Source organism: Somniosus microcephalus, chromosome 22 (assembly GCF_052327205.1).
Source record: "Somniosus microcephalus isolate GS21.2 chromosome 22, FLI_Smic_1.0, whole genome shotgun sequence".
In the NCBI taxonomy this organism is placed as follows: domain Eukaryota; kingdom Metazoa; phylum Chordata; class Chondrichthyes; order Squaliformes; family Somniosidae; genus Somniosus; species Somniosus microcephalus.
This window is the reverse complement of record NC_141008.1, coordinates 34,367,133-34,394,905: the sequence shown is the minus strand read 5'-3', so window position 1 is coordinate 34,394,905 and position 27,773 is coordinate 34,367,133. Positions and strand designations below refer to the sequence as shown.

The window sequence follows — 27,773 nt, the reverse complement described above, 5'->3', positions numbered from 1 at the left end:
AATAGAAATTATTAACAGGAGTGAGAAGGAAGTCAGGTTTGGCTGGGCTAGGCTGGGTTAGCGTTGAGAGAGAAGGTAGGTTTGTCTAGGTTCAGAGTGAGGGATGCTGGGTTTGACATGGTTTGGAATGGGGGGGGGGAGACATATTGTATTTGGCCAGTAAGAAATACTATCCACAGGTAAATTTATTAACAGTTCCCAGCTGAAGATGTCTAAACATGGAAACTCATCACATCACTTGCATGTGACACCATATACTGATGCTCTCACATCACTTAGATATGACATCATATACTGATGCTCTCACACCCATCTCAGTTTTCCAAACACAGAAAAGGTTTCCTGCAGGATCCAGAAAATTACAAGTGACTCTTCAAATAGTCAGAATCATTGGCCTGTCAGTGGTCGGTGTGCCCTGAATGCTGATGCTTATTCAGATTATATGCATTAGTGCTGTCCTGCAATCTAATATTGCTGCTCCAGTGTGGGGATGTTAGAGATGCCTGTCATCTACAGAAACCAAGATCTGATCCATGAACAGTTCAATCAGTGGCTGCTTGCAGTAACACAGATGCTCACCTTGGAATGTGTTGATCTGTGTAAATGAAGTGAGAACCTGATATCAGCAAAGTGTGTGTCGAACACACGCTGCTTGGTCTGGATTTCCCTAATATGAGCTGGCCTTCAGCCAGTCTATAGTGAGGCTTCAGGTCATAGCTGGTAATGTTCTAATTATTTTCACCCTTCATGAGAATCTTGTTCTGGAGCTTACAAGCTGTGTTGTGTTTTGCAGTGAGCTTGACAGCTTCAGAGATGTAGTTTCCTGTGTCCTTATCACTTGTTTATAACCACTATTCAGCAATACAGAAACACTAATGGAAGGAAAGTGCGGTTGAACCTGGGCTAAGGCCAGGCCCACGCTGGGGTCGGGAGCCATATCTGGGGCTGGGCTGGGGCTAGGGTCATAAGTGAGCTGACACTACATGGTCACTGTATTTACTTTATATGTTTTTAAAATAAACCTAGAAATTATAGGCTCTGCTAATACATTCTTCCCTTCATCTCCCACCCTATGTCCTTTCACCTGGTTGTGCAAGTGTACACCAGTAGTGAAAAGGTCACTATCGTATGCACGCACACACTGATTATGCCAGTTAATCCTTTGTTCCATACATTGGATGGTGCACCAGTGTTCTCTATGATTGTAACTCTTAACTAATCTAAAATTAGACAAAGGGCCAATTTTAGATTATTTAAAGGTGACAATCCTACAATTGCATGTGGGAGAAAGGAAAGAAGGATATGGGGCAGGGTGCAAAGAGGCAATTCGAGTGGGAGGAGGCTCTTGTCGAGTATAAACACCAGCACAGACAAGCTGGACCCAATGGCCTGCTTCTCTGTTCTATAGATTTTATGTAATTCTATGTAATTGTCGGATGGGAGTGGAGTTAACGCAGGGGGCAGGGGTAGGACAGAGGACAGGATAGATTCAGGGCAAAGGTTCAGATCAAGGCTGGAGTTCTGCTGCTGGGGCTACTGCTGATGAAAATTCATGGAAAACCTGAATAACTAAAAATAAAATAGCTGATGAATGCCTCTACATCATGAGACACCATAGCAAATTGAAAAATACAGTTCTATGTTTAAAAAGACTGTGAATGTCCTGCTTACGTTTTTCGAAGTTGTGGATGCCCCACTCAGGATTTGGACAGTGTAATGTAATGTCACATGATGTGAGTGGAATACATGAGCACAGTGCAGTGCTGTTTGGGAAACTACACACCGGAGCTGGGGATCATTGCCATTGGATCTGTGGTTACCCAATGCCCCCCAAGCACTACTGTGCCCCATTTTTTCCTTTGTTTCCACAGGCCTCAATGGTGAGGTAGGTATAAAGCTATTTGCATTCTGCTAGGCTTGGCTCAGCTGCTGGTAATGGCCCAGACCTGACAGTGCCACATGCCAGACCCACTGGTCTCTGATTTACTAACCTGACATGATTCTGCTCTGTCTGTCTCAGCTTCTTGTGTGCTGCTTTATTTCCTCTTTTTTTTCTCTCGTCTTTTGCTGTATGAAGGCAGCCGCACGCTCTCTCAACCGCCACGCCGCACTGCCCCTCCTCCGAAACCAAGGCGATCCAAGAAAGGTCTGTCTCACTTCATGCTTACCTTTTTGTTGCCTTTTCCATTAAAACCGTTTCCATGTCAGTGTTTTACTCGCTGCTTCCCGTTCGCTGCCTAATAACCTGGTGCTGAGTGTGTGAAGGTGTAAATGGAGATGGCCCTGTATGAAAACAAGAGTCCAACTAAGTCATCTCTGCTCTTTCAGTGCAATCCGACACGTGGGAGGACGCTCAACACCGAGGTCAGTGAAACTTACTCTCAGCTTTTCCTCATTTCTCCATAGATAATTAAATTGAAATTACATTCACATGTGAAAATATTACAATCATTTCAATGCATGTCGAAAGCTAATTTTAATATAAGTAGCTGTTTCATAATAGTGACTGTGTTTAATATTCCTACATGATTTAATTATACAGAGGAATCCTGACAGGATGGATGACAGTGAGTTTATACAGTGTCATTATATTGGGGGATCCTCAGGACATGTGATAGTGTTTTTATACAGTGTAAATAAACAGGAATCCTCACAGGGCCATGAGGCTCATTAACAATCCTCAGTGCAAGTCCCAAATGTAATTAGCCATCGCATTGATCCAGGCTCTTTGTAACATTCTGTTTCTAATACTTGTTTGCTGAATCATTTATAAACCAATTTATTGTTCAAAAGTAATTACAGTGGATTCACCATTACTGTCACATAACATGTTTCTGACATTCTATGAATTATCAGTGTAGAAGATATAACAAACCCACTCTCTGTAACGTGCATTTCAGTGAGGATGGTAGAAAGGACCCCCATATACAACATGCATAATAAGTATAGAAGTTATAATGGCTCCTCTTTGTATAATGTGCTTTATCAGTGTTTAAGGCATAATAAACTCCCTTTTAAGAGTGTAGAGGTATAAAGGACTCCCTCTGTATAATATGCATTATCAATGTTGAAGTTATAATGAATCCCCTCTCCCTTGTTTAATGTGCTTTTTTATGACTTCCTCAATTGCACCATATAGCAGATCTACTCTCCATGATATTCATCACTAGCCTCCCTTCCTGTTGCAGAATGGAGTCGGCCTGGCAGTGGACTTCAGAAATTGCCTATGAAAAGAATGGTGGCTGTGTTTGACTACGACCCCAGGGAAAGCTCCCCTAATGTGGATATTGAGGTGAGGTGTATCTGCTCAGATCACATTGTACCTTCGGCAGCTGGCTAGGATTTATCCAAATCAGCATCTTAAGACCAGGCAGAAATACAATGGCCTCTCTTCCTTGAACTCCACCCCCAAAGGACCTGATTTAGTTACCTCTGGGACATGGATGGTAGGGTTGTTGGTCAGGCTCACAGAACAAGACTCCATGTGGTGTTCTACATAGTATTCAATACACATGTGAAATCCAAATGATGTAGTAATAAAAAAGGTGACATGGGCTGCAAAACTCTGCCAGGGGCTAGCAGGGTGCGAGTTAATCCAGTAATCCCTGCATGGTGAGCACCTGGTTGTAACCTTCTATGAGGAGGTATTGGAGGAGGCCAATTCTCCATGTGAAACGTTCAGTGAGAGCTGCTGGGGTGCTCGCCTTGACTTCCTAGTAGGCAGTTACAGAGCACCACAGAACACCACCAACTATCTCCTCACCATTAACAAAACTCCACTGATGTCATTGCCCCACGAGTACCATATCATCCAACACTCATTAATTTCTAATGCAGAAGTGGGTACCTTCGCAGCAGCCATTGCCTTGTGTCCTTGTAAAATGATTTTTTACCAATGTGACAATCCCAGGGACAGCTGTGTGCTGTTATTTTGTATCTGTGGAAGCAGCTTGGAGATACGGCAAATCATTTCACTTCAGGTTCACTGAAGCCACCAGAAAGGAGATACCTTCATCTCTCAACCTGGGCTGATTTGAAGTGAGAATAGACAGTTGTCACAAAATGTAAAATGTATATTTAATACATTTAGCTAACATTTTCTCACCTTGTTATGATCCACTGGCACTGTCTACAACATAGGAACAGGAGGCGGCCATTTAGCCCCTCGAGCCTGTTCCACCATTCCATGAGATTATAGCTGATCTGCGACCTAACTGAACATTAAGTTTCAGGTTAGCTCAATTGGTAGCACTCTCGCCTCCGAGTGTGAAGGTTTTGTGTTCAAACCTCACGCCTAGACTTGAGCGCAAAATGTAGGCTGACAATTCAGTGCAGTACTAAGGCTGCATTGTTGCAAGTGCTGTTTTTCAGATGAGTTGTTAAACTGAGACCCCATCAGCTTGTTTAGGTGGATGTTGACGATATCATGGTGCTATTCGAAGAAGAGAAGCGAGTCTTTGTTCTGGCCAACATTGCTTCCTTAGCCAGCACCACCAAGAACTGATTAACTGGTCATTAATTTAATTTGTTGGCTGTTAATCTATGTAACAGAGACTACATTTAGAAAAGTAAGTAATTGGATATGAAACACTTTGGGATGTCCTGGAAAATGTAATAAGGCATTGTATAAATGTAAGTTCTTTCTTGGATCCTAATGTGGATACTGAGGTGAGATCCAGGATCATTGTGAATTGTAGTGATTACCTTAAGATGGGGTACAGTACTCATTATGCATTCTGCAGGCCAACTACAGCCCGTTAGCGCCTATGTTCTGATCCTCGAACATAATGGGGAATTTTAACCCCCCAAGAATGTGTGGGGGGGGGGGGGGGTAAAAATTTTTGGTTTTTAGAGTGGGAGCGCAAACTGGCTCTGATGTGCCCACTTCCGGGTCTAATGGAGGTGTGTTTGAATGCTGGCAAGAAACCTACTCGCCGAAGTCGATGATTTCATAATTGGATGTGGGCAGGTACTTATTGCTGCAATTAAGGTCCTTCGGAGACATTAATGAAGTATTTTTAAATTGTTTTTAATTTGGCTCCAAATTTTACTTGAGCAGCACGGGTTTCCTGGGGCTTGGTAAACGGAGGCGAGTTTGAGCAGCAGTTCAGGTGGGTATTTAAACTTGTCATTGTCCCATCTGAATATCAGCTCACTAATTGCAGCTGCTGTCTCGGCTCCATCTGGTAAATGTTTGGCAGAGTGCTAGTGTGGATATTGCTATTTTCAATCTTAGAGGATTTCAAACTGACAAGATCAGGGTGGGAGGTGCCTTGGATGCGTTTGACAACACATCAGAAGAGGAAGACCATCACCATCAACGGCAGTGACGACATGCTGTGGTGGGATCAGCACGTGCACAGGAGAGAGGTTTGCAGGTGGAGGAGGACAACGGGGCTCATCACTCATCTTTAGATGAGGAGAACATGGAGGAGGATGAAGATGGGGCACCCACTTACATTGCTGCCCAGGATGCCAGGAATGCCCTAATCGTGAAGGTTCACCTAGTGTGAATCATAACAAATGACCACCCCCCGCCCTTTTCACTAAGCACACTAAACAGTCCTTCAACCACCCATAGCACATCCGCCCAATAGGTTCCGTCATGTATTGACATTCATCATGATACAAGTGAAAGGGTGAGCTGGCTTTCAGGACGCAATAATGGTGAAGCCGTGGAAGTGGTGCTAATCAATAAATTTTATGTGGCATTATAAAAAACAGGAAACTTAACGTAACAGTTTGTCAAACAACCATGTGCATAATAACAACAGAAAATGCTGGGAAAACTCAGCAGGCCAGGCAACATCCGTGGAGAGAGAAACGTTGACTCTATTTCTCTCTTCACGGATGTTGCCTGGCCTGCTGAGTTTTTCCAGCATTTTCTGTTGTTATTTCGGATTTCTAGCATCTGCAGTATTTTGCTATCGAACCATGTGCATACCCTTGGTGAATTGCAATTTATTCAACTTATGCTTCCTACCGCTTGTACGTGGTGCATCCTATATGGCTTCAGCAGAGATAGAGGCAAGCTGCTCAGATCCCTGCCCTGACTGCTGAGATGCTATTGACCTACGCCCTCTAGGTTTTGGAATCCAGAGAGCCCCACCAAAAGACTGCTCCACTTGCACCTGTGCAGGGACAAGCATTGGCTGTTGGGAGACAAGGCAGCATATCAGGTACTGGCTGACAGGGGGGCAATGGGTGAGTGTCCCTTTTCATCATCATCCCTCTCCTGGGCCAGCACCACATCACTTCTACCACGCTGCTGCAGGCCAGATTGGTGAAGATCAGTGACGCGTTGTAAGGCCACAGATAAGGAATCTGTCATCCTGTTTAAGACGGCAGACAAGTTAGCGCCCAAAGTCTGTACAGCTGTGGTCATGGCCTGCATGGACTCATTTGAGAGCCTTGCTTGAAGCTCCATGGAGACAAACTCACTCCCCATGGCAAACATTCTCTCAATTTCCTGTGCTACCAATCCACTAGCGATCAAGTTGGACTCCTCCATCCTCTCTGTGTGTAGAGTATGCATGGCAATTCTGTCAGTAGCTGGCTAAGTTGCTGATGCACCTATAGCACTCTTCTTCTCAATGATAGCCCCCGGGGTTCAGCATCTATGTCCAGCTGAATATCTGCTCATACTCACTTGGAGGTGTGAATCACCAGGTGAAAATTCAACTAACTCTCTAACTGTACCCACCAAAGTGCGAGTATCTGCGCTGGTGCATGGCTGTAGGTCCTGTGATGGTGCACAGCTTGGAGACAACAGAACGCACATTCAGAACCCCTCAGTTGACTTCTGGATTTCCCCCACGCAATTCCACCCCCTCCCCTGCCCCTCCCTCCCAAAAAAACTCGGAAGCTGCCTTCTGATTAACATCAGAGCCAGTGTGTTACAGTCTCACATTTACCAATGATCCCTTCCTGCTCTCAATCCCACTGCTCTCACTATTCCTGTTACCAGTCCCAGATTTATGATTGCTTTTTGAGCTAAATTGCCAACATTAGTTTTCAAAAACTAGTTGACTGGGGTTTAGTGTCGAATCTGACAACAACCAACTCATTAGTCCTGTGAAATACATCATGCCTAACCCCCCAAGTAGCCAGATCAGAATCTAGAGAATTAACTCCAAAGCTCCAAAGAGCTGGACTCCCAGCAGGAGTAGGCGTCAGAACTTTCCATTTGTTAACATCCTTCTTAGTTCTCTGTCCCAATCATGAGCAATGAAACTTAAACAGTCAGTAATAGTTGGTACTTTTGAGGGGGGGGGGAGGGTTAAGACTGAAGGGCTGGCCATACACAAAGCATTTGAGGCCATTTTAGTGGCCAGTCCATCCATTATATCCTGGAGGATTGGTCAATAGAGTGGCTTCTCGATCCTGTTCGCCAGTCACTTGGGCTGATTGTCCAATTGAAGGGCCTTTAACATTTTGTGCAAAATCAGTCACCTGCAGAGTACAGTGCACAAGTTGACACCAATCTCTTCACACTTGCAAACATCTGGGCCAAGGATGCTGGAAAGATTGAGCAAAAGGCTTAAATGAGTAGGGCCAATAGTGGCCAAATCCTAAATTTAATCTGTGCCTTTTTTTTTACAGGCTGAGCTGACATTCAGTGCTGGCGACATCATTACTGTTTACGGGGACATGGATGAGGACGGTTTCTATTATGTGAGTCTGTGCAAGTGTATCTGTCATGGCAAACTACACGGTATCTTAGATAGGAGTCAGTTCAGAAAAATCAGCCCCAAACTATTTCTTCATGCTAGCAATACAGTAGTGCAGACCTTCAATTAAATGTATGGAGTAAAGGCCATTGACAATTTGCTATTATATTGAACACCTTCAGCAGGTTAGTATGATCTGACCTGCCCTAACTCTTGTTTGCACCCTTACTGCCAGTGCAGCCTATTCTTTGTTAAGCTACGTTTGGTCAAATGCCTGACTACGATGTGAATGGCACTCAGTCAGCATGGAAGAACCTACTATAGCCTCAGCAAAGATTCAGGTCCAGGCCATTTCTGGGCACTTCTATGCACGTCTTTAGCTTCTTAGAGACTTTAGAGTGCAAATAAATAATTAATGGGATAAGAGAAACACTTTTATGGATAATAGAAATGAGAAATACACACAGTGGACAAAAACATGAATATAATTCGGCAAAAAAACAAGACAAACTAAACACTAATGAGACAGTATAGATGAATAAAGACATAGGGGAAAAATTGAGGGTAAGGAAAGAGGCGTACACTAAGTACATGGACAGCAGGGGACAGCATGACAAGGGAAAATATGATGAGATTAGGTGAGAAGTTAAAAAAGAATTAGGAAGGCAAAGAGGAACTATGAAATTGAATTATCAAGGAATATAAAATAAAATAGTAAAATATTCTACAGGCACATAAATAAAAAAAGGAAAGCCGGGATGGGAATAGAGCCACTAAGGGATGGACAGGATAAAATCACAGACAGTAATAGCGAAATGGCAAAAATATTTGTTTCAGTATTTATCAAGGAGACAGATCAGATGGACATGACATCAAAAGATGAGATTAGAAATGATACATTTAAAATAAAAAGAGGAGAAATATTAAATAAACTAATCAAACTCAAAGAGGATAAAAACACTGGTCCGGACGGATTGCATCCACACATTTTAAAAGAATTTAGGGAAGAGATAGCAGAGACACAATTACACATATTTAATCATTTGTTAGAAAGAGGACTGGTGAATAGCTAACATTATACCTATAATTAAGAAGGGAGATAGAATATGTCCAGGGAACAATAGATCAGTCAGCTTAACATCGGTGGTAGGAAAGATAAAGGAATCCTACTAAAGGAAAAAATAGAAAAATATCTGATATACCTATCAATTCGTCCAATAAAAGGCGACGAGTTAGGAACGTAACTAAAGGTTTTTATTGACTAAATAACAGAGCCCACCCTCGTGGGTGATCGGGTCCAACAAGGAGGAATACCAGCCAGTCGACTACCTTTATACCTGGGCAGGTAGGTGGAGCCATGGGCGGAGTCAGAGGTGGTCAGCCCAGGTATAACAGCGCGACAAGAGGCGACCTCATATCGTGATACAACAGTGATAACGGTGATAACAATACAACAGTGATAACTATAGTGTAACGATAAAAGTGGTTTACCACATTCACCCCTTGTTTAGATTTGAGTCTGGCGGGGTGAAGTGTACTACCAGTTCTGGTATGTCAGTCTGTCCGGAGGCCTCGTAAGCCTCTCCGATCGTCGCAGCGGCGGTGCTGCATTATCCGGTGTTAGTGCTGGTGTCTGCGTGGTCGGCGAAGGCTCGTGGGGTTCCGGCATGCCGTCTACCTGGGCTGGAATTGGGGGGGTGGTGGGGGGGGGTAAAGGTGGTGTCTCCGGAGTGCCCGAGGGTGCGAGGTCTCGTAAGGAGACAGTGTCCTCCCGCCCGTCTGGGTAAGCCACGTAGGCGTACTGGGGGTTGGCGTGCAGGAGGTTCACCCTTTCGACCAGGGGGTCTGTTTTATGGGCCCTCACGTGCTTTCGCAGCAAGACGGGCCCCGGAGAGGTCAGCCAGGTTGGTAGAGTGGTTCCCGTAGTCGACTTCCTGGGGAAAACAAACATTCGTTCATGGGGGGTGGCGTTAACGGCAGTGCAAAGTAGTGACCGGATGGAGTGCAGCGCTGTCGGGAGGACTTCCTGCCAGCGGGAGGTTGGGAGGCCCTTAGACTTTAAGGCTAAGAGGACGGCCTTCCATACCGTCGCGTTCTCTCTTTCCACCTGGCCGTTCCCTTGGGGGTTGTAGCTGGTGGTCCTACTTGCTGCAATACCTCTCGCTAGTAGGAACTGACGGAGTTCCTCGCTCATGAAAGAGGAGCCCCGGTCACTATGTATATAGTTTGGGAACCCGAACAAGGCGAAGAGGTCGTTCAGGCATTTAATGACCGTGGTACTGGTCATGTCTGGGCAGGGGAAGGCAAAGGGGAAACGGGAGTACTCATCAACAATGTTGAGGAAGTACACATTACGGTCAGAGGACGGGAGGGGCCCCTTAAAGTCGATGCTCAGGCGCTCGAAGGGGCGGGTGGCCTTGATCAGGCTTGCTCTGTCCGGCCTAAAGAAGTGCGGTTTGCACTCGGCGCAGGTCTGGCAGTTCCTGGTTATGGTCCTGACCTCCTCGATGGAGTAGGGCAGGTTGCGGGCCTTAATGAAGTGGTAAAGTCTGGTGACCCCGGGGTGGCAGAGGTCGTTGTGGAGGGTCTGAAGTCTATCACTTTGCGCGCTGGCGCATGTAATTCGTGACAGAGCATCGGGGGGTTCGTTCAGCTTACCTGGCCGGTACAAGATATCATAATCGTAGGTGGAGAGCTCGATTCTCCACCTCAAGATCTTGTCATTCTTGATTTTGCCCCTCAGCTTGTTATTAAACATAAAGGCGACCGAACGTTGGTCGGTAAGGAGGGTAAATCGTTTGCCTGCCAGGTAGTGCCTCCAGCGTCGTACCGCCTCCACAATCGCCTGGGCCTCCTTCTCGACCGACGAGTGTCGGATCTCAGGGCCCTGTAGGGTCCTTGAGAAGAAGGCCACCGGTCTCCCCTCCTGGTTAAGGGTGGCGGCTAGGGCGAAGTCGGATGCATCGCTCTCGACTTGGAAGGGGATGGACTCATCCACTGCGTGCATAGTGGCCTTGGCAATGTCTCCCTTAATGAGGGAGAAGGCTGCGCACGCTTCCTCCGTAAGGGGGAAGGATGTGGACTTCATGAGGGGTCTGGCTTTGTCCGCATAATTGGGCACCCATTGGGCATAGTAGGCGAAGAGCCCCAGGGTTCTCTTAAGTGCCTTAGGGCAGTGGGGGAGGGGTAGCTCCATGAGGGGGCGCATTCTTTCGGGGTCGGGGCCGATGAGTCCGTTCTCTACTACACAGCCAAGGATGGCAAGGCGCGAGGTGTTAAACACACATTTCTCCTTATTGTAGGTGAGGTTCAGCCGTTGGGCTGTACGGAGGAATTTCTCCAGATTCACGTCGTGGTCCTGCCGGTCGCGGCCGCAGATGGTGACGTTATCTAGGTAGGGGAATGTGGCCTGCAGTCCGTTCTGGTCAACCATCCGGTCCATCTCCCTTTGGAAGACCGAGACCCCGTTGGTGACACCGAAGGGGACCCTAAGGAAGTGGTATAGGCGCCCATTCGCCTCGAAGGCGGTGTACTGGCGGTCCTCGGGGTGGATAGGGAGTTGGTGGTAGGCCGACTTAAGGTCGATGGTCGAGAATACGCGGTATTGTGCAATCTGATTGACCATGTCAGATATGCGGGGAAGGGGGTATGCGTCCAGCTGGGTGTATCTGTTTATGGTCTGGCTGTAGTCGATGACCAGGCGATTTTTATCGCCGGTCTTAACGACCACGACCTGGGCACGCCAGGGGCTGTTGCTCCCCTCGATGATGCCCTCCTTCAGGAGACGCTGCACCTCAGAGCTAATGAAAGCTCTGTCCCCAGCGCTGTACCGCCTGCTCTTGGTAGCGACGGGTTTGCAGTCGGGGGTGAGGTTAGCGAACAGGGAAGGTGGCGGCACCTTGAGGGTGGATAGGCTGCAGGTGTTACGCGGTGGGCGGTTTAACCTTCGCTGGTTGTCGACTGTGAGTGGGGGGAGGGGTCCACCGTATGCTAGGGTTACACTTTGGAGGTGGGATTGGAAGTCCAGCCCTAGTAGGACGGCAGCGCAGAGCTGGGGGAGGACGAGGAGTTTAAAGTTTTTATACTCTGTACCCTTAACCGACAAGGTCACAGCACAGTAGCCGCTAATGTCCGTGGCGTGGGACCTCGATGCCATCGAGATTCGGTTGCGCGTTGGCAGGACAGGGAGGGAGTAGTGGCTCACCGTGTCTGGGTGGATGAAGCTCTCCGTGCTTCCGCTGTCGAACAGGCAGGTCGTGGCGTGGCCGTTTACTTTGATGTCCATCATCGACTTGGACAGGTGGTGTGGGCGGGCTTGATCCAGAGTGACGGAGGCTAGCGTGTAGGTAAGCGAGTCGTTGTCGTCTGCGGGCGAGGCGGTCGTCGGGTCCGGGGGCCCGGTGGCAGTCGGGCGTGGTGTGTAAAATGGCGTCTCCCACGAGGTAGGACAAAATGGCGGAGAAGATGGCTGCCCCCATAACTCACATGAGGCACTATTGGGGTCGGTTGCCTTGATCAAAGATGGCTGCCCCCATGACTCACGTGTGGGGATACTGGCCTCAGTTGCCGTGAAAGAAGATGGCCGCCCCCACAGTTCGCATGAGGCACTGCTGGCCTCTGAAGATCCGCTCCTGCAGGCCTTAGAGAAGTGGCCTTTCTTCCTGCAGGTTGTGCAGGTAGAGTTCCTGGCTGGGCAGCGCGACCTCGGGTGCTTCTCCTGGCCGCAAAAGAAGCAGCCGGCGGCCCGATCGCGGGTGCCCGATGTCGGAGCCGGTACCGGGGGTGGCGGGCCCGGTCGGGTCCGGGACGCCGACGCTGAGGTAGGTCCCGGGGGCGGCGCTGCGAAGGGTATTGCGGTAGGGGTCGGGCCCGAGTCCCAGGGTCGCGAGCAGTACCTGGAAAACGCCTCCTGGTCCTGATGGGCCACCTCCAGGGAGAGAGCGAGGGCTTCAGCTTTGTCCAGGTCGAGGTCTTTAGCTTCAAGCAGTCTTTGCCGTGAGTAGTCGGACCGTAGGCCTTTCACAAAGGCATCGCGGATATTATCTTCCGTATTTTCAACAGCCGTCACCGCTTTAAAGTCACAGTTCCTGCCGAGTGCTCTTAGCGCCCGTAAAAATTCAGCTACAGACTCTCCTGGCTGTTGCGGGCGGGATCTTAGGAGGTGCCTGGTGTACATGTAATTTACCGGGCTGCGGTACTGCTGTTTCAGTAGGTTGATAGCGGCCTCGTACGTAGTCGTGTCCTGTATGAGTGCGTATACTCTCGGGCTCGCTTGGGCGTTCAGAAGTCTTAGTTTGGATCTCTGCGGGGCGCCGGATTCTTCCAGGTAGGATTCGAAGCAGTCCAGCCAGTGTTTGAAGTTGAGGGCTGCGTTTGCTGCCTGTGGGTTTAGATCCAGGTACGGTGGTTTGAGGGCTTGCAGCCAAGCCGGCTGGTGTGGCTGTGCTTCTGGGAGGGCTTCTGGCCGGCCAGTAGTAGACATCTTTAAAATTTAGTCAATAAAATTGATATACCTATCAATTCGTCCAATAAAAGGCGACGAGTTAGGAACGTAACTAAAGGTTTTTATTGACTAAATAACAGAGCCCACCCTCGTGGGTGATCGGGTCCAACAAGGAGGAATACCAGCCAGTCGACTACCTTTATACCTGGGCAGGTAGGTGGAGCCATGGGCGGAGTCAGAGGTGGTCAGCCCAGGTATAACAGCGCGACAAGAGGCGACCTCATATTGTGATACAACAGTGATAACGGTGATAACAATACAACAGTGATAACTATAGTGTAACGATAAAAGTGGTTTACCACAATATCTAGGAACCAAAAATATAATAATGAATCGTCAGCATGGATTTCAAAAGGGAAAGTCTTGCTTGACCAACCTCTCTGAATTCTTTGAGGCGGTAACAGAGAGTCGACAAGGGTAATGCAGTAGATGTAATATATCTAGATTTCCAGAAAACTATAGATAAGGCACCACATAATAGACTAATGAATAAAGTCAGAGCATGCGGACTCAGGGCACACGTAGCAGAATGGATAGCTAGCTGGCTGCAAGACAGAAAGCAGAGAGTAGGAGTAAAGGGTAGCTATTCACAGTGGCAGAAGGTGGGAAGTGGGGTCTCACAGGATCAGTGCTGGGACCACTGTTGCTCACAATTTATATTAATGATTTAGACTTTGGAATAAAAAACACAATTTCTAAATTTACGAACGACACCAAGTTGGGGGGGGGGAGGGGGGATAGTCAATACCGAGGAGGACTACAACAAATTACAAGAAGACATTAATACACTTGCAGAATGGTCATATACTGTAATTGGCAAATGGTAGAGGAGCAAAGGGATCTGGGAGTACAAATACACAAATCACAAAGTAGCGAGGCAGGTTATAAGGCCATAAATAAAGCAAACCAAGCACTAGGGTTTATGTCTAGAGGGATATAATTGAAAAGTAGAGACCTTATTCTAAACTTGTATCAAACCTTGATTAGACCACACTTGGAGTACTGTGTACAGTTCTGTTTGCCATATTATAAAAAGGATATAGAGGCACTGGGGAGGGTAAAAAAGATTGACAAGGATGATACCAGACCTCCAAGGTTATGCCTATCAGGAAAGGATGAACAGGCTGGGTCTCTTTTCTCTTGAAAAGAGAAGGCTGAGGGGTGAGGCCATCAGTATAAGGTAGTCACCAAGAAATCATATAGGGAATTTAGAAGAAACTTCTTTAGCCAGAGAGTGGTGAGAATGTGGAACTCATTACCACAGGGAGTAGTTGAGCCGAATAGCATAGATACATTTAAGGGGAAGCGAGATAAACGTATGAGGGAGAAGGGAATAGAGGGTTATGCTGATAGAGTTAGATGAGGAAGGATGGGAGGAGGCTCGAGTGGAGCATAAGAGCATGGACTGGTTGGGCCGAATGGCCTGTTTCTGTGCTGTATATTCTATATATTTCTATGTATTTCTATTTATAATGGTGGTTAAAATAGTGAGGCCAGTGGTTAGGAATATTTGATATCAGATTGCTCTTTGGGTTTGAGCAATGTTTATAAGGCGCCCCTGATGTAGCTGTACACACTGTTTGCAATGAGATTGCATTATATGGAGACATTGCTGACACTATTAATGGTTCCTATTGATTATTGATTAGCAGTGGGCTAGTCAGGTGTCTATGTAGTTGGGGATGTACAGTGCAATCGTAACACATCTGAACAATGCATGTTGTTTAGTTACATCTCAGTGAAACTTGACAGCAGGAAGCTGAACATTGGCATCTTACACACAGTGTATCAACATCTGTTTGTTTTGCATATATAAAATACACGCTTACATAGGCATGCAGTACATAAATGTCCACATATTACATACAATTTACAGCACAGAAACAGGCCTTTTGGCCCAACTGGTCTATGCCAGTGTTTATGCTCCATCTAACCCTTCATCAGCATATCCACTATTCCATTCTCCCTCACATAATTATCTAGATTCCCCTTAACTGCATCTAAGCTATTCACCTCAACTACTCCATGTGGTAGCAAGTTCCAAATTCTAACCACTCTCTGGGTAAAGAAGTTTCTCCTGAATTCCTTATTGGATAATTTAGTGACTATCTTTTATTTATGACCCCACAAGTGGAAACACCTTCTCTACATCTACCCTATCAAACCCTTTCATAATCTTAAAGACCTTTATTAGGTCATCCTTCGGCTTTCTATTTTCTTAGAGAAAAGTGCCCAATTGAGAATAATATCCAGCCCGAGTTCTGACCGTATGTGTGTCTCATCATCCATGTTCTTTTTCCTCACCCACTCACACTTATTTGTTCCTGAATTTGTGACAGTAAGGCTGGTACCATTCACTGTCCCCAACAGATGATCCAGTTCTGCCAGCGAAAGATCTACCATCACCCCTTACAGTCCAGGATACTGCCATTAGATATATTAAAAATGTAATGATATAGAAACAGGAAGTAACAGCACACAAATACTGAAAGTAGTCCTGGCCTAATCAACAGGAATTGTCCCTGTGACCTGGGTCCTGTTCCATAGTTGAAGCAGATAAACTAATGGTGCTGGCCAAGCTTGGAAAGGGAATGGTCACTGGAATTTTCAATGCTTTTTGTCTTCTTGGGCCGGTTAGGTGCAAACCACAGAGCCTCACAGGCTGCATAGTGAGTTTAAATTCCTGTTCACATTAATTTGCATGTATCTCAAGTTGCTGTTACTAACAGACCTTAGTATTTCAATTTAGAATTAATCCAGCAATGAGGTAACAAAGCTAAAAGTAGCCCTTTCGAAAACTCCAGGGCCACAAAATTGTAACAAGGCAAGTTAGTGAGTAAACAATAAAAATGTAAATAGAAGTGAGTTGCCAAGACTCGAGGGCAGTTCAGACACACCTGGTTTATAATATTATTAGATTTAAAGTTTTATCCCTTCATTTTCCCTCCACACAAATATTTGAATCTCGTCACCACTCAGTCACATGGTGATGTAGTAAGTTAAGCCATGTGTGACAGGTTTCTGTGTTTTGCCAGGGTGACCTAAATGGACTGCATGGGCTTGCACCTTCCAACTTCCTAGAGCTGATCACTGTGGAGGAGACAGTGGAGGCAGCTGCTGGGAATGCCATGCCAAGACTTCCTCACACTGTAGTACACAAGGAAAAACAGGTGAGGCAGACCGATCCTATGCTGTGTAAAATACATTGTACACTCCTGTTGTGAAATACTGGGCTATATATATAAAATATTTCTACCAGTCGATCTCCTGGGCATTGCACACAGGAAGTCAGTTGAAGCAGGGTTAGTGGCGTGGAGGTAATTGAACCAAGGGAGGGGAGGAAGAGGGAGGAGAGACGGGTTGTGAGGAGAGAGAGGAGGCAGGACAGAGAACGTGAGGAGGGGGGAGTAGGACTTGGGATGGGGTGAAGGAATGTAATACATGGGTAGGGGAGAGGGCAGAGAGTGAGAGAGAAGGGACAGATGGATTGGAGATGAGGGGATGGATAAGGGGAAAAGGGAGGGAATGGAAAAGTCAGGGGGAAGTGAGAGAAACCAGACGGGCAGCAAGGTTTTTCTGGTCAGTGGGGGTTCTGAGTTGGTCTTTTTTTGACTAGGTTGAATCTGTGAAGCCTTGTGCTTTCCTAAAGAACACGTGGTAGTTCCGGCTGTAGTTTGATAGCTCATTGCGCTGCCTATTTTCAGGCCACGAGTACCATTTAAGTGGGTTTGTTAACATTTCCAATCTAACCTTGACTAATCTTTTCCAAGTCAAATATTTTGATTTTTTTTTTTAAGGTGCACAACTCTTCCTTATATTTACAACTAACTTTAGGCTTTTTTATTACTGACCTTTTCTTTGAAAACCTCTTTTTTCCCCTCGTGTGATTCTAAAGGTGAGTTTCTTATTTTTGCTTTAGGTGGCCCTGTTACGTTAAGTCTCATAATGTTATTCCAACAGTGTCACCCACAAGTGCAAAACCTTTTGATCACGCTCTATTTTTATTATATAATACATAAATAATACATATTTTCTTTTCTTCCCTTTTAGTTGTCACTTTAACCATTTTTGATTGTAAAACAGAGTAAATTTACAGGTTTCATTCAAGAATCCTACAGTTTGAACCTTTCTCCTAATGTTCAAACACTGCAAGTGTGCAGTTCATTGTACAGGAAACTTTTTATCCGGCACCGACGGGACTGACGTGGTGCCGGTTCATCAAAAATTCCGGATAACCAAAAGCTATAGTAAAGCAACAAACCCTGTAGGTTCAGAACAATGGCCAAAAGTTCCAAGTGTCTCTGTAGCTTAGCAACAGCTGCAGCCACACCCTTGCACAGCACCAGATGGAGGAAGGCAAGTAATAAAACTTACCTGAACCTACTCCTGAATTTTGCCGGTTAACCGAGATTTAGAACATAAGAACATAAGAAATAGGAGCAGGAGTAGGCCAATTGGCCCCTCGAGCCTGCTCCGCCATTCAATAAGATCATGGCTGATCTGATCCTAACCGCCAATCCACTATGACAGGACTATCTCCTGAATCTAACGGCATTAGACACACGAAAACAGGAGCAGGATCAGGCTACACGGCCCCTGGGCCCGCTCCGCTACCCACAGGGCCATGACCTATCCGAACCTAGACTCATGTCCAAATTCCTACCCGCTCCCCATAACCCTTAATTCCCTTTTCTACTAGGAAACTGTCTATTTCTGTTTTAAATTTATGTAATGATGTAGCTTCGACAGCTTTTTGGGGCAGCATATTCCATGGACCTACCACCCTCTGAGTGAAGTAGTTCCTCCTCATCTCAGTTTTGAAAGAGCAGCCCCTTATTCTAAGACTATGCCCCCTAGTTCTAGTTTCACCCATCATCTGGAACATCCTCCCTGCATCCACCCGATCCAACCCCTTCATAATCTTATATGTTTCAATAAGATCGCCTCTCATTCTTCTGAACTCCAATGAGTAGAGTCCCAATCTACTCAACCTCTCCTCATATGTCCATCCCCTCATCCCCGGGATTAATCGAGTGAACCTTCTTTGTACTGACTCGAGAGCAAGTATGTCCTTTCTTAAGTATGGACACCAAAACTGTATGCAGTATTCCAGGTGCGGTCTCACCAATACCTTGTACAACTGAAGCAATACCTCCCTATTTTTATATTCTATCCCCCTAGCAATGAAAGCCAACATTCCATTGGCCTTCTTAATCACTTGCTGCACCTGCATACTAACCTTTTGAGTTTCGTGCACCAGGACCCCCAGATCCCTTTGTACTTCAGTACTTTCAAGTTTCTTGCCATTAAGATAATAAATTGCTCTACGATTTTTCCTGCCAAAGTGCATAACCTCACACTTTCCAGTATTGTATTCCATCTGCCAAATCTCTGCCCACTTAATTAGCCTGTCTATGTCCCCTTGCAGGTTTTTTATGTCCTCCTCACTCACTACTTTCCCTCCCATCTTAGTATCATCTGCAAACTTTGATGTGTTACACTCGGTCCCCTCCTCCAAATCGTTAATATAGATTGTAAAGAGTTGGGGACCCAGCACTGACCCCTGCGGAACACCACTGGTTACTGATTGCCAGTCTGAATATGAACCATTTATCCCAACTCTCTGCCTTCTGTTAGATAGCCAATCCTCTATCCATGCCAGAATATTACCCCCAATCCCGTGATTTTTTATCTTAAGCAATAATCTTTTGTGTGGCACCTTGTCAAATGCCTTTTGGAAGTCTAAATACACTACGTCCACTGGTTCACCTTTATCCACCCTATATGTTACTTCCTCAAAGAACTCCAGCAAATTTGTCAAACATGACTTCCCCTTCATAAAACCATGCTGACTTTGTCTTATTAAATTATGATTATCCAAATGTCCTGTTACTGTCTCCTTAATAATGGACTCCAAAATTTTACCTACCACAGATGTTAGGCTAACCGGTCTATAGTTTCCAGCCTTCTGTCTACTGCCCTTTTTAAATAAGGGTGTTACATTAGCAGTTTTCCAGTCTGCCGGGACCTTTGCTGAGTCCAGGGAGTTTTGGAAGATTATTACCAATGCATCCACAATCCCTACCGCCACTTCCCTCAAAACCCTGGGATGTAAGCCATCAGGTCCAGGTGATTTATCCGCCTTGAGTCCCATTATTTTACCAAGTACTACTTCCTTAGTGATTTTAATCGTATTTAGCTCCTCCCCCCCATAGCCCCCTGCTTGTCAAGTGTTGGGATATTCTTGGTGTCCTCTACTGTAAAGACTGATACAAAATATTCATTCAGTGTTTTTGCCATCTCCATATTTCCCACCATTAATTTCCCGGTCTCATCCTCTAAGGGACCAACATTTACTTTAGCCACCCTTTTTCTTTTTATATAACTATAAAAACTCTTACTATCTGTCTTTATATTTTTTGCTAATTTACTTTCATAATCTATCTTCCCTTTCTTAATCAATCTTTTTGTTATTTTTTGCTGTCTTTTAAAGTTTTCCCAATCCTCTATCCTCCCACTAGATTTGGCTACCTTATATGCCCTTGTTTTTAGTCGAATACTATCCTTAATTTCTTTACTTAGCCACGGATGGCTGTCTTTTCTTTTACACCCTTTTTTTCTCAGTGGAATATACTTTTTTTGGAATTTGTAAAATAACTCCTTAAATGTACACCACTGATCATGTATCGTCTTATCCTTTAACCTATTTTCCCAATCCACTTTACTCAATTCCGCTCTCATACCTTCATAGTCTCCTTTATTCAAGCTTAGCACGCTTGTTTGAGATACAGCCTCCTCACCCTCTAACTGAATATGGAATTCAACCATGTTATGGTCACTCATTCCAAGGGGATCCTTTACTAGGACATTTTTAATTAATCCTGTCTCGTTACACAGGACCAGATCTAAGGTTGCTTGCCCCCTGGTTGGTTCAGTTACATACTGCTCAAGAAACCCATCCCTAATACACTCAATGAACTCATCCTCAAGGCAGCCCTGCCCAATTTGATTCGTCCAATTTATATGATAGTTAAAATCCCCCATAATTATAGATGTTCCCTTATTACAAGCCTCAACTATTTCCTGATTGATACTCCGTCCAACCGAGTTGCGACTGTTCGGAGGCCTATATACTACACCCACTAGTGTTTTTTTCCCCTTATTATTCCTTATCTCCACCCAAACTGTTTCATTATCCTGATCCTTTGACCCAATATCATTTCTCTGTATTACAGTGATTCCTTCCTTTATTAACATAGCCACCCCACCTCCCCTTCCTTCCTGCCTGTCCTTCCTGATTGTTAAATAACCTGGTATGTTTAATTCCCAGGCATTGTCACCCTGCAGCCATGTTTCTGTAATGGCCACAAGATCATACCCATATGTAGCTATTTGTGCCTTTAACTCGTCTATTTTGTTACGAATGCTACGTGCATTCAGATAGAGAACTTTCAAATATGTTTCCGGTTATTTAGGTGCCGGTAAATCGAAAGTTTCCTGTAGCAGATAATGAGCTCTGCTGTGCTGAGCTGTATTCCCAGCAGATAATGACCTTTGCTGAGCGGTACTCAGGCTTGATTGGAGCAGCTTGTTCTTATTAAAACCTTTTTATTCATTTACTCACTTGTATTAGTTGTTTAGCTTTCTTTTATTATAATATTTCTATTTCTCTACCTTTTTCCATGGCAACAGAGGAAGACTGTTCATTTCAAGCGGTAATTAGCACCCGGGAGGCTTGTAAGTGTGTGTTACTGAAGATACTGCTGCAGCTTTCAGACACTGTCGTTTGCATTGCAGCATGCACACCAGAAGGAGCTGCATTTCTGCAGCGAGCACAGCACCGGTGCAAAGGACAGAGTTACAGGAGGCGCATCCAAAATATTGGGAAATATTTCTAAATAGTACAACATTCTCTGTATCTCAAATCAAAGTGCAACAACACCCATTGCTCCTTAAGTGAATCCCTGTATCTCCACAATAGTTGCATGATTCTGGTGTACCTGCATTTTACCAAATGAACCTGCGCTTTGGGGTAATGTAGCCGTCCAGTACGCTGTGCCATAGTCTGCACTCTGATTACCCATTCATCAATTCGTTGATCTAAGCTACGTGCTAAGAGGGAGGGGCTGAGTCGAAGCCAGGAGGTAGTTCTTTCTCATCGGGTGAGAGGGTGTATCACACACAGCCATCCCCAAAAGTATTACCCGTAGCCTTTACAGGTTGATCAAGAGTGGCACAGTTGAGCATCTGGGAGTAGGTTGGGCAACTACCCTCTTAGCCAGGCAGGATAAAACTAAAGAAGGAACAATTAGTCGATTTATGGCAGGGATGCAGTTAGATACCCTCATGATGAAATGGTACAGTTAAATACCCAGAGGTGGCAGCTGCATGGATGCCTAGTGGTGAGGGAATGGAGTTAAATCCTGGGGTGTAGTCAGATTTCCAGGATGCACGGATGTGCTCAGATTCCCAAGTTTCCAGGGACGCAGTTAAATTCCTGGGGGAGCTGAGACGTGGTTGGCTAGCCAGTGGATGTATAGGAAAGGAGCAACAAACTGTAGCACGAGTTGGTGTAGCTTCAGTCCCCCACTCCCAATAACTTCCTAATCTGAATTGTGCTGCTGCTGGACCGAAGCTGGAGATTCATCTGTTAGGAAGGTGGTGCTGCTCAGCAGATGTATGATGTTAGTGTGAGGTACCAAGGCTCTGTAACTCTCCAAGCTGACCGCTAGCCTTTGTTGGTGAGCAGTAAGCACAAGGTAGCCCAAGACCAGACCATTGCCAGTTATTAGATCTTAGGACAAGCAGCAACTGCAAAACCATGGAAAGTGAACAAAAGAGTTAGGATTCTCATTGTGATTCACAGAAAAAGGATTCAAACAATCAATGTGTATCAGATTATGGGTGAGACTTGGCAGGTTTGCCTGTATTATGCTCTTTTGGCTGTGTCCTTTGCACTGGCTGTAAATGTAGGACTTCATGTGTGCACTTCACCTGCAGTAATACTAGATAACAGTAATAGAATAGTAGATGTGCTTGGCTGCATCGCTCACCCTCGAGTTAGCTACAATGGGACTTCTCGCCCTTGAGTTAGTTCTAGCTGGGTTTCTCACCCATACTAGCTGGTTCCTTCTGGCATTGCCTCTGGTATTTTGCTGACTAGAGAGGCAGAGCTGGATTACCCATTCACGTGAATGGATCAGGAGTGGAAGCGGTTGAAGTTAATTCAAATTAATTTGACGCTTGTTGGCTCCATCTTCCCAGTGTAAATGGGATTTAACAGGTAAGGGAGTAATCCAGTTGCATGTAATCAGCTTTCAAACCTGGTTTACTACTATTTTTTTTCTCTCTACTGGTGAGTCACCCAGAGAACTAGGAAGTAGGCTGCTGAGGGTGAGATAGTTATGCTGTGGCAGTAACTGGAGTGTGAGGTACAGAAGGTCTGACAACAGAGGTATCTTCAGTAGTGTAAGTTGCTGACAGTGTTGTGTGACTCCTGTTGGTAAAATAGGAGGTTGATTTGTCCCGGGTCATGGCTAGCAATGGCTTCTTGCTTGCTTTGCATGATCCTGCTGCGACTGGCTAACACTGTTCAGTCTACCCACTTTGGATAATAATAACAGTGATAAGTGACTACTCTGGCTCACAGTTATCAAGGTCCATGAGAAAGACACTGTGTTCATGCTTCAGGATCGTGCATGTTGCTTATCTGAAGAAAAAAAACAAGGAAAAAATAGAATTTAACTTCCCAAACAAGATGTTACAGGTCTATTCAGAAAAACAAAATCATCACAGAATGCGTGGTGTTGCCTGCTCTCCTGGTATGTAGAGCAGGAATTGCTAGACACAAAAAGACCAAGGTCCATCTAGCTCACCTCTATCATCCTGGTAGTCACATGATGCAACAGTAATGGAGTTGTTGACTAATCATAGCCATCAATCTCTTATCTGGGATGTGTTATGCCTGTCAATTGATTGGCTGAGTCTGTCTGAGCTTACTGGGCCACTTTCTGTGTTGTCTGTTGTCTCATACTTCTGATCAGCTCAACACAGAGCAACACTTGTGCTACTGGTATTGTGACAATCTATTATCCACTGGTCCCCATCTCACACTCTGTGCCTCCTTTCCTGTTTGCCCCACTGTTTGCCCTTTCTGAGAGAGTGGCTATGACAGAAGATGAAGTGCAGAAAAGTTGGAAAGAAGAGAATGACGAGTAAGAAATGTGCGGATCCATTATATCCAGATTAATGGGAACGATACAATCCCTGGTCCCCATTCCTTCAGTATTCCTTCTTCTTAGGCAGTCCCTCGGAACCAAGGATGACTTGCTTCCACATTAAAAATGAGTTCGCAGGCGACTGATGAGTCCAGTGCGGGACCTACAGTCTCTGTCACAGGTGGGGCAGACGGTGGTTGAAGGGGCGGGTGATTGGGGTGCTTGGGCTGACGTGCGCTCCTTCCGCTGCCTGCGCTTGGCTTCCGCTTGCTCCCGGCGAAGAGACTCGAGGTGTTCGGCGCCTTCCCGGATGCTTCTCCTCCACTTTGTGCGGTCTTGGGCCAGGGATTCCCAGGTGTCAGTATTAGCAGCTTTTAAAACATACTGTTCCCTTTAATCTCAATGAATTAATGATAGCAAACCTTTTTTGTTTGCTCACATACATGTGTCACAGTTGCATAAATTACTGGAAGGCAGTGTATTATCTGCAATGAGATTGATGCAGAGCAGTTCTCACTGCACAGTGACAGAGAGACAGAAAGAGTGACCAATGGAATGAGTCAGACAGAGAACAAGACCGATTTGGAAGAGAGACAGTGCCCCATTGAGGGGTGACATACTTTCACTCTGTAATCACCAATATGAAAATTTCTCATTAAATAGTTAACTACAATTAAATCAATTTATATTAAAATTAAAATGTTCATAAATTAAAATCTTTAATGCAGTAGCATAAAATCAATGCTAAATCTGCAGTAAGTGTTTTTCAGGTCCTCAAATTGTCAATTCCCGGGCAATTTTATAAATTAAAAATCATCCATGCAGTGAGGCATGTGTACTGAAATGCTTATAAGACAAAAGTGTCTTAACTGCAGTGATGTCCTGTGATACACACCGACCTGTGATTAGCTTTGCTTTTGCTGTGTGCTGAAACGGCAAATCCATTGAGGTCCCAGGATAAGAAAAAATGAAATTTTCTAGAAACGTAGTATGAGCAACAAGAGGAGGACTGAAGCTTTAGCAGATTATGTATGTGTGGCAGATGTGAATGAACATCAGAAGCACAGTTACAGTTAGCTGGCACAAATGGCTCTGGGGACCAGAATGAAGGCACCCAGCCAATTCTACCCTTTGGCATTGGACTGAGCCCACGAATGAAAGTTCAGCTTTTTTCTGCTAATCAGGGCCGTAGCGATCGATCACTGGGGTGGAGAGGAGGGGGGGGAGCGGGATACAAGTTTTGTACAAGACTGAAGTTGATCTTGATGACCGGCAGGGCTGAATTACTTTATGATTCAGGTAGATATTAAAGACGCCACAACACTATTCAAAGAAGAGCAGGGAACTCTTCTGATATCCTGTCCAACGCTTCTCTCAACCACTATCACTGCAGGTAGATCAACTGGTCATTCATCTCACTGCTGTACATGAGATCTTGCTGTGTATATAAAATGGTGGCAACGTTTGCTTACGTAAGAACAATGACTATTTAATTGTGAAGCACTTTGATATGTTTCTGAGAGGCGTGAGAAGTAGCTGTGTAAATACAGATCTGCCACTGTTTGAACAGAGAATGAGACTTTTAGAAGAGTGATGTCGGATGACACGAGGGTGATTGTGATGAGGTGTGCAGGGTTTGAACATTTAAACAGCAGTGTAACTAGCTATTGGCATAAGGTCAGAATTGGCAAGAGTTTACATACAATATAGTTTGTCTTATGTTTGAAGTGTTCTTCGTGTGTTGAGGTCACAGCGAGTGTGTAATGTGGAGTCTTGTTTCTTGCTCACTCCTGTATTAAATCAATAACTTGTTTTGATTTTCTTCCATCAGCTGAGTTCAGATGAAGCAGAGGTTTCGAGCCCTGGTGTGCCAGTGACTGACTATCCCTGCAGCGAGAGCGTCTCCAACAGCAAGAAGAAAAAGGGCTTTTTTTCCAAAGGAAAGAAACTGTTCAAAAGATTAGGATCCAGTAAAAGAGAATAAATCACACCTAGGATCCAGTGAAAGAGGGTAACTCTCACCTGGGATCCAGTGAGAGAGTAAATCACACCTAGGATCCAGTGAAAGAGGGTAACTCTCTCCTGGGATCCAGTGAGAGAATAAATCACACCTAGGATCCAGTGAAAGAGGGTAACTCTCACCTGGGATCCAGTGAGAGAATAAATCACACCTAGGATCCAGTGAAAGAGGGTAACTCTCACCTGGGATCCAGTGAGAGAGTAAATCACACCTAGGATCCAGTGAAAGAGGGTAACTCTCACCTGGGATCCAGTGAGAGAGTAAATCACACCTAGGATCCAGTGAAAGAGGGTAACTCTCACCTGGGATCCAGTGAGAGAGTAAATCACACCTAGGATCCAGTGAAAGAGGGTAACTCTCACCTGGGATCCAGTGAGAGAGTAAATCACACCTAGGATCCAGTGAAAGAGGGTAACTCTCACCTGGGATCCAGTGAAAGAGAGTAAATCACACCTAGGATCCAGTGAGAGAGAGTAACTCTCACTTGGGGTGATAGTGTGCCTTGGAAACACCTAGAAACTGAGCGGGATTGTTAACATCAAAATGGGGATCACATCCACAGATGCAGAATTCTTTCTGCTGCAAAAACCTGGAGAAACTTCTACTATCACTTTGCCTTTTGAGGTCTTTTACTCATGTCACCAGTGTTTGCAATGTTACAATTGAAAGAAAGCTTGGTCAGCAAGCTCTAATCTGCACTGAGTACTTGCTGAGCACTAACCGTATATAACCATCAGAAGAGAATGCCTTTCTACAGACTGTTATAAACACAATCCATGAATTTGTAGTCTACTGGAAATACCTAGCTTCAGCTCACCTCATCTATAACTGTCTCAAGACATGCGACTAATAATGTTCATGCATTGACGCTACAGTGACTGCTTAACAACACAGAGAGCTGTTCTCTTCAAGTAACTACGTGGCAGTATTGTTTAAGCTTTGCAGAGGTATAAGTCTCTGCATTTCATACACTTCAGAGCCAGGCAGGTAGTAGGTCTGTTGCATGTGGCCAGAGACATGCCAGGGTCCCGCTGACCGGTTGTGATGAATGGGAACCTGAGTGACAATGTAACTGCGATGGAACTAACTGGTAACCACCTGTCTGTTACCAGATGTTGTCTCGCTGATTAGTGTCTCTCTGGGGCTGCACACTGGTGAGTTCTGTTGACCTGTATTCAATGGTCAGCTTGTATCTCGGGTTGCCACCATTTAGCGAGTCCAAAATGGAACAGGTGCAGGGCTGCAGTTCTAATGTTTGCATTGCCACTGATGAAAATGTATTGAAAATGTTTAGAAATGCCTCTATACCATGAGACACAAAAGTAAATGGAAACATGTTCTGTGTCAGACACCGGATTTCTGGTGTCCTGTTTGCATTTTAGAAATTTCCAAACAGCCTATTCAAAAACTAGCCAACCGGGTGCAAAACTGGTCGGTGGCAACCCTGCCTGAATCCTCTATTGGGGAGAGTGTCCGTGTATTTGAGATCTGATCCATTACGTTGCTACGTGTGGGTAATGGAAAGGTTTGTCCTCTGCCTTATTCAAGAAAGACAGCTTAATGGATTTCTAAACATGAAAACAGATTTTCAGATGCCAAGCCACAATACCCTGCCAGTGTTCAGCTGATACCCTGAGTTTGTGCACATACATGCCCTGTGTTCCAAGCTCCTGAGCAGCTCTTAAACTTAAAGCAGAACTTATTTTCATACCTTAAAGAATTGCCATCATGTTTAAATTCTAGCACGCCGCTTTGTAATATACAGTCAAGAGATTTTGTAAAGAAGAGTTTATGACATTTGTAAATATTTTCACTCTTGTTATGCATGCATCATTGGGATCGAGTCCGGCTGTGCTGCGCACGGAGTGCAATTGCCAGCAGGGCCCGAGCCCTTACTGTCAAATGCTTTTCCTTTGTTTCTACATAGAAATGTTTTTACTGAAATAAAGTCTATTTTCACAGAAACTGCTTGTGCACTTTAGTATTTTAAACTGTTGAGGATTTTGGTGTGCTGGGAATACAGGGATAGTGGGGGCGAGACCGTGGGGAGGGAGTACAGAGACAATTGGGGTGAGATGTCAAGAACTATAGGGACAGTGGGGTGAGGCCGCAGGGAGTACAGGGACAGTGGAGTTGAGACTGCAAGGAGTACAAGGAGAGTGAGATGGTGGGGAGTACAGGCACAGCTGGGGCGAGATCACATGGAGTGCAGTGACCATGTGGGCAAGGCCGCAGGAAATACAATGACAGCGGGGATGAGACTGCAGGGAGTGCAGGCACTGGGTGAAAATCTGCAGGGAGTGCAGTGACAGGGAAGGTGAGACTGCAGAAAGTACAGTGACAGCAGGAATGTGACCATGGGG

General features: G+C 45.3%; 1 protein-coding gene across 12 annotated transcripts in view; it reads left to right on the top strand.

Moving 5' to 3' along the window:
- tspoap1 (TSPO associated protein 1) overlaps positions 1-27,375 on the top strand; it is a 333,678-nt gene extending 306,303 nt beyond the window's left edge. For 6 of the 12 annotated variants that reach the window (XM_085964438.1, XM_085964437.1, XM_085964436.1 and 3 more), the window contains 6 exons: positions 2,078-2,146; positions 2,329-2,364; positions 3,189-3,292; positions 7,603-7,674; positions 16,209-16,343; positions 25,222-27,375. In XM_085964438.1, the coding sequence (XP_085820564.1) occupies positions 2,078-2,146; positions 2,329-2,364; positions 3,189-3,292; positions 7,603-7,674; positions 16,209-16,343; positions 25,222-25,374 (569 nt within the window). In that variant the 3' untranslated portion in view covers positions 25,375-27,375. Of the gene's footprint in view, positions 1-2,077; positions 2,147-2,328; positions 2,365-3,139; positions 3,293-7,602; positions 7,675-10,972; positions 11,065-16,208; positions 16,344-20,865; positions 20,911-25,221 lie in introns of those variants that run through there. The other 6 variants (XM_085964440.1, XM_085964439.1, XM_085964441.1 and 3 more) reach the window with 5 other exon arrangements.
- The last annotated feature ends 398 nt before the right edge of the window (positions 27,376-27,773 follow it).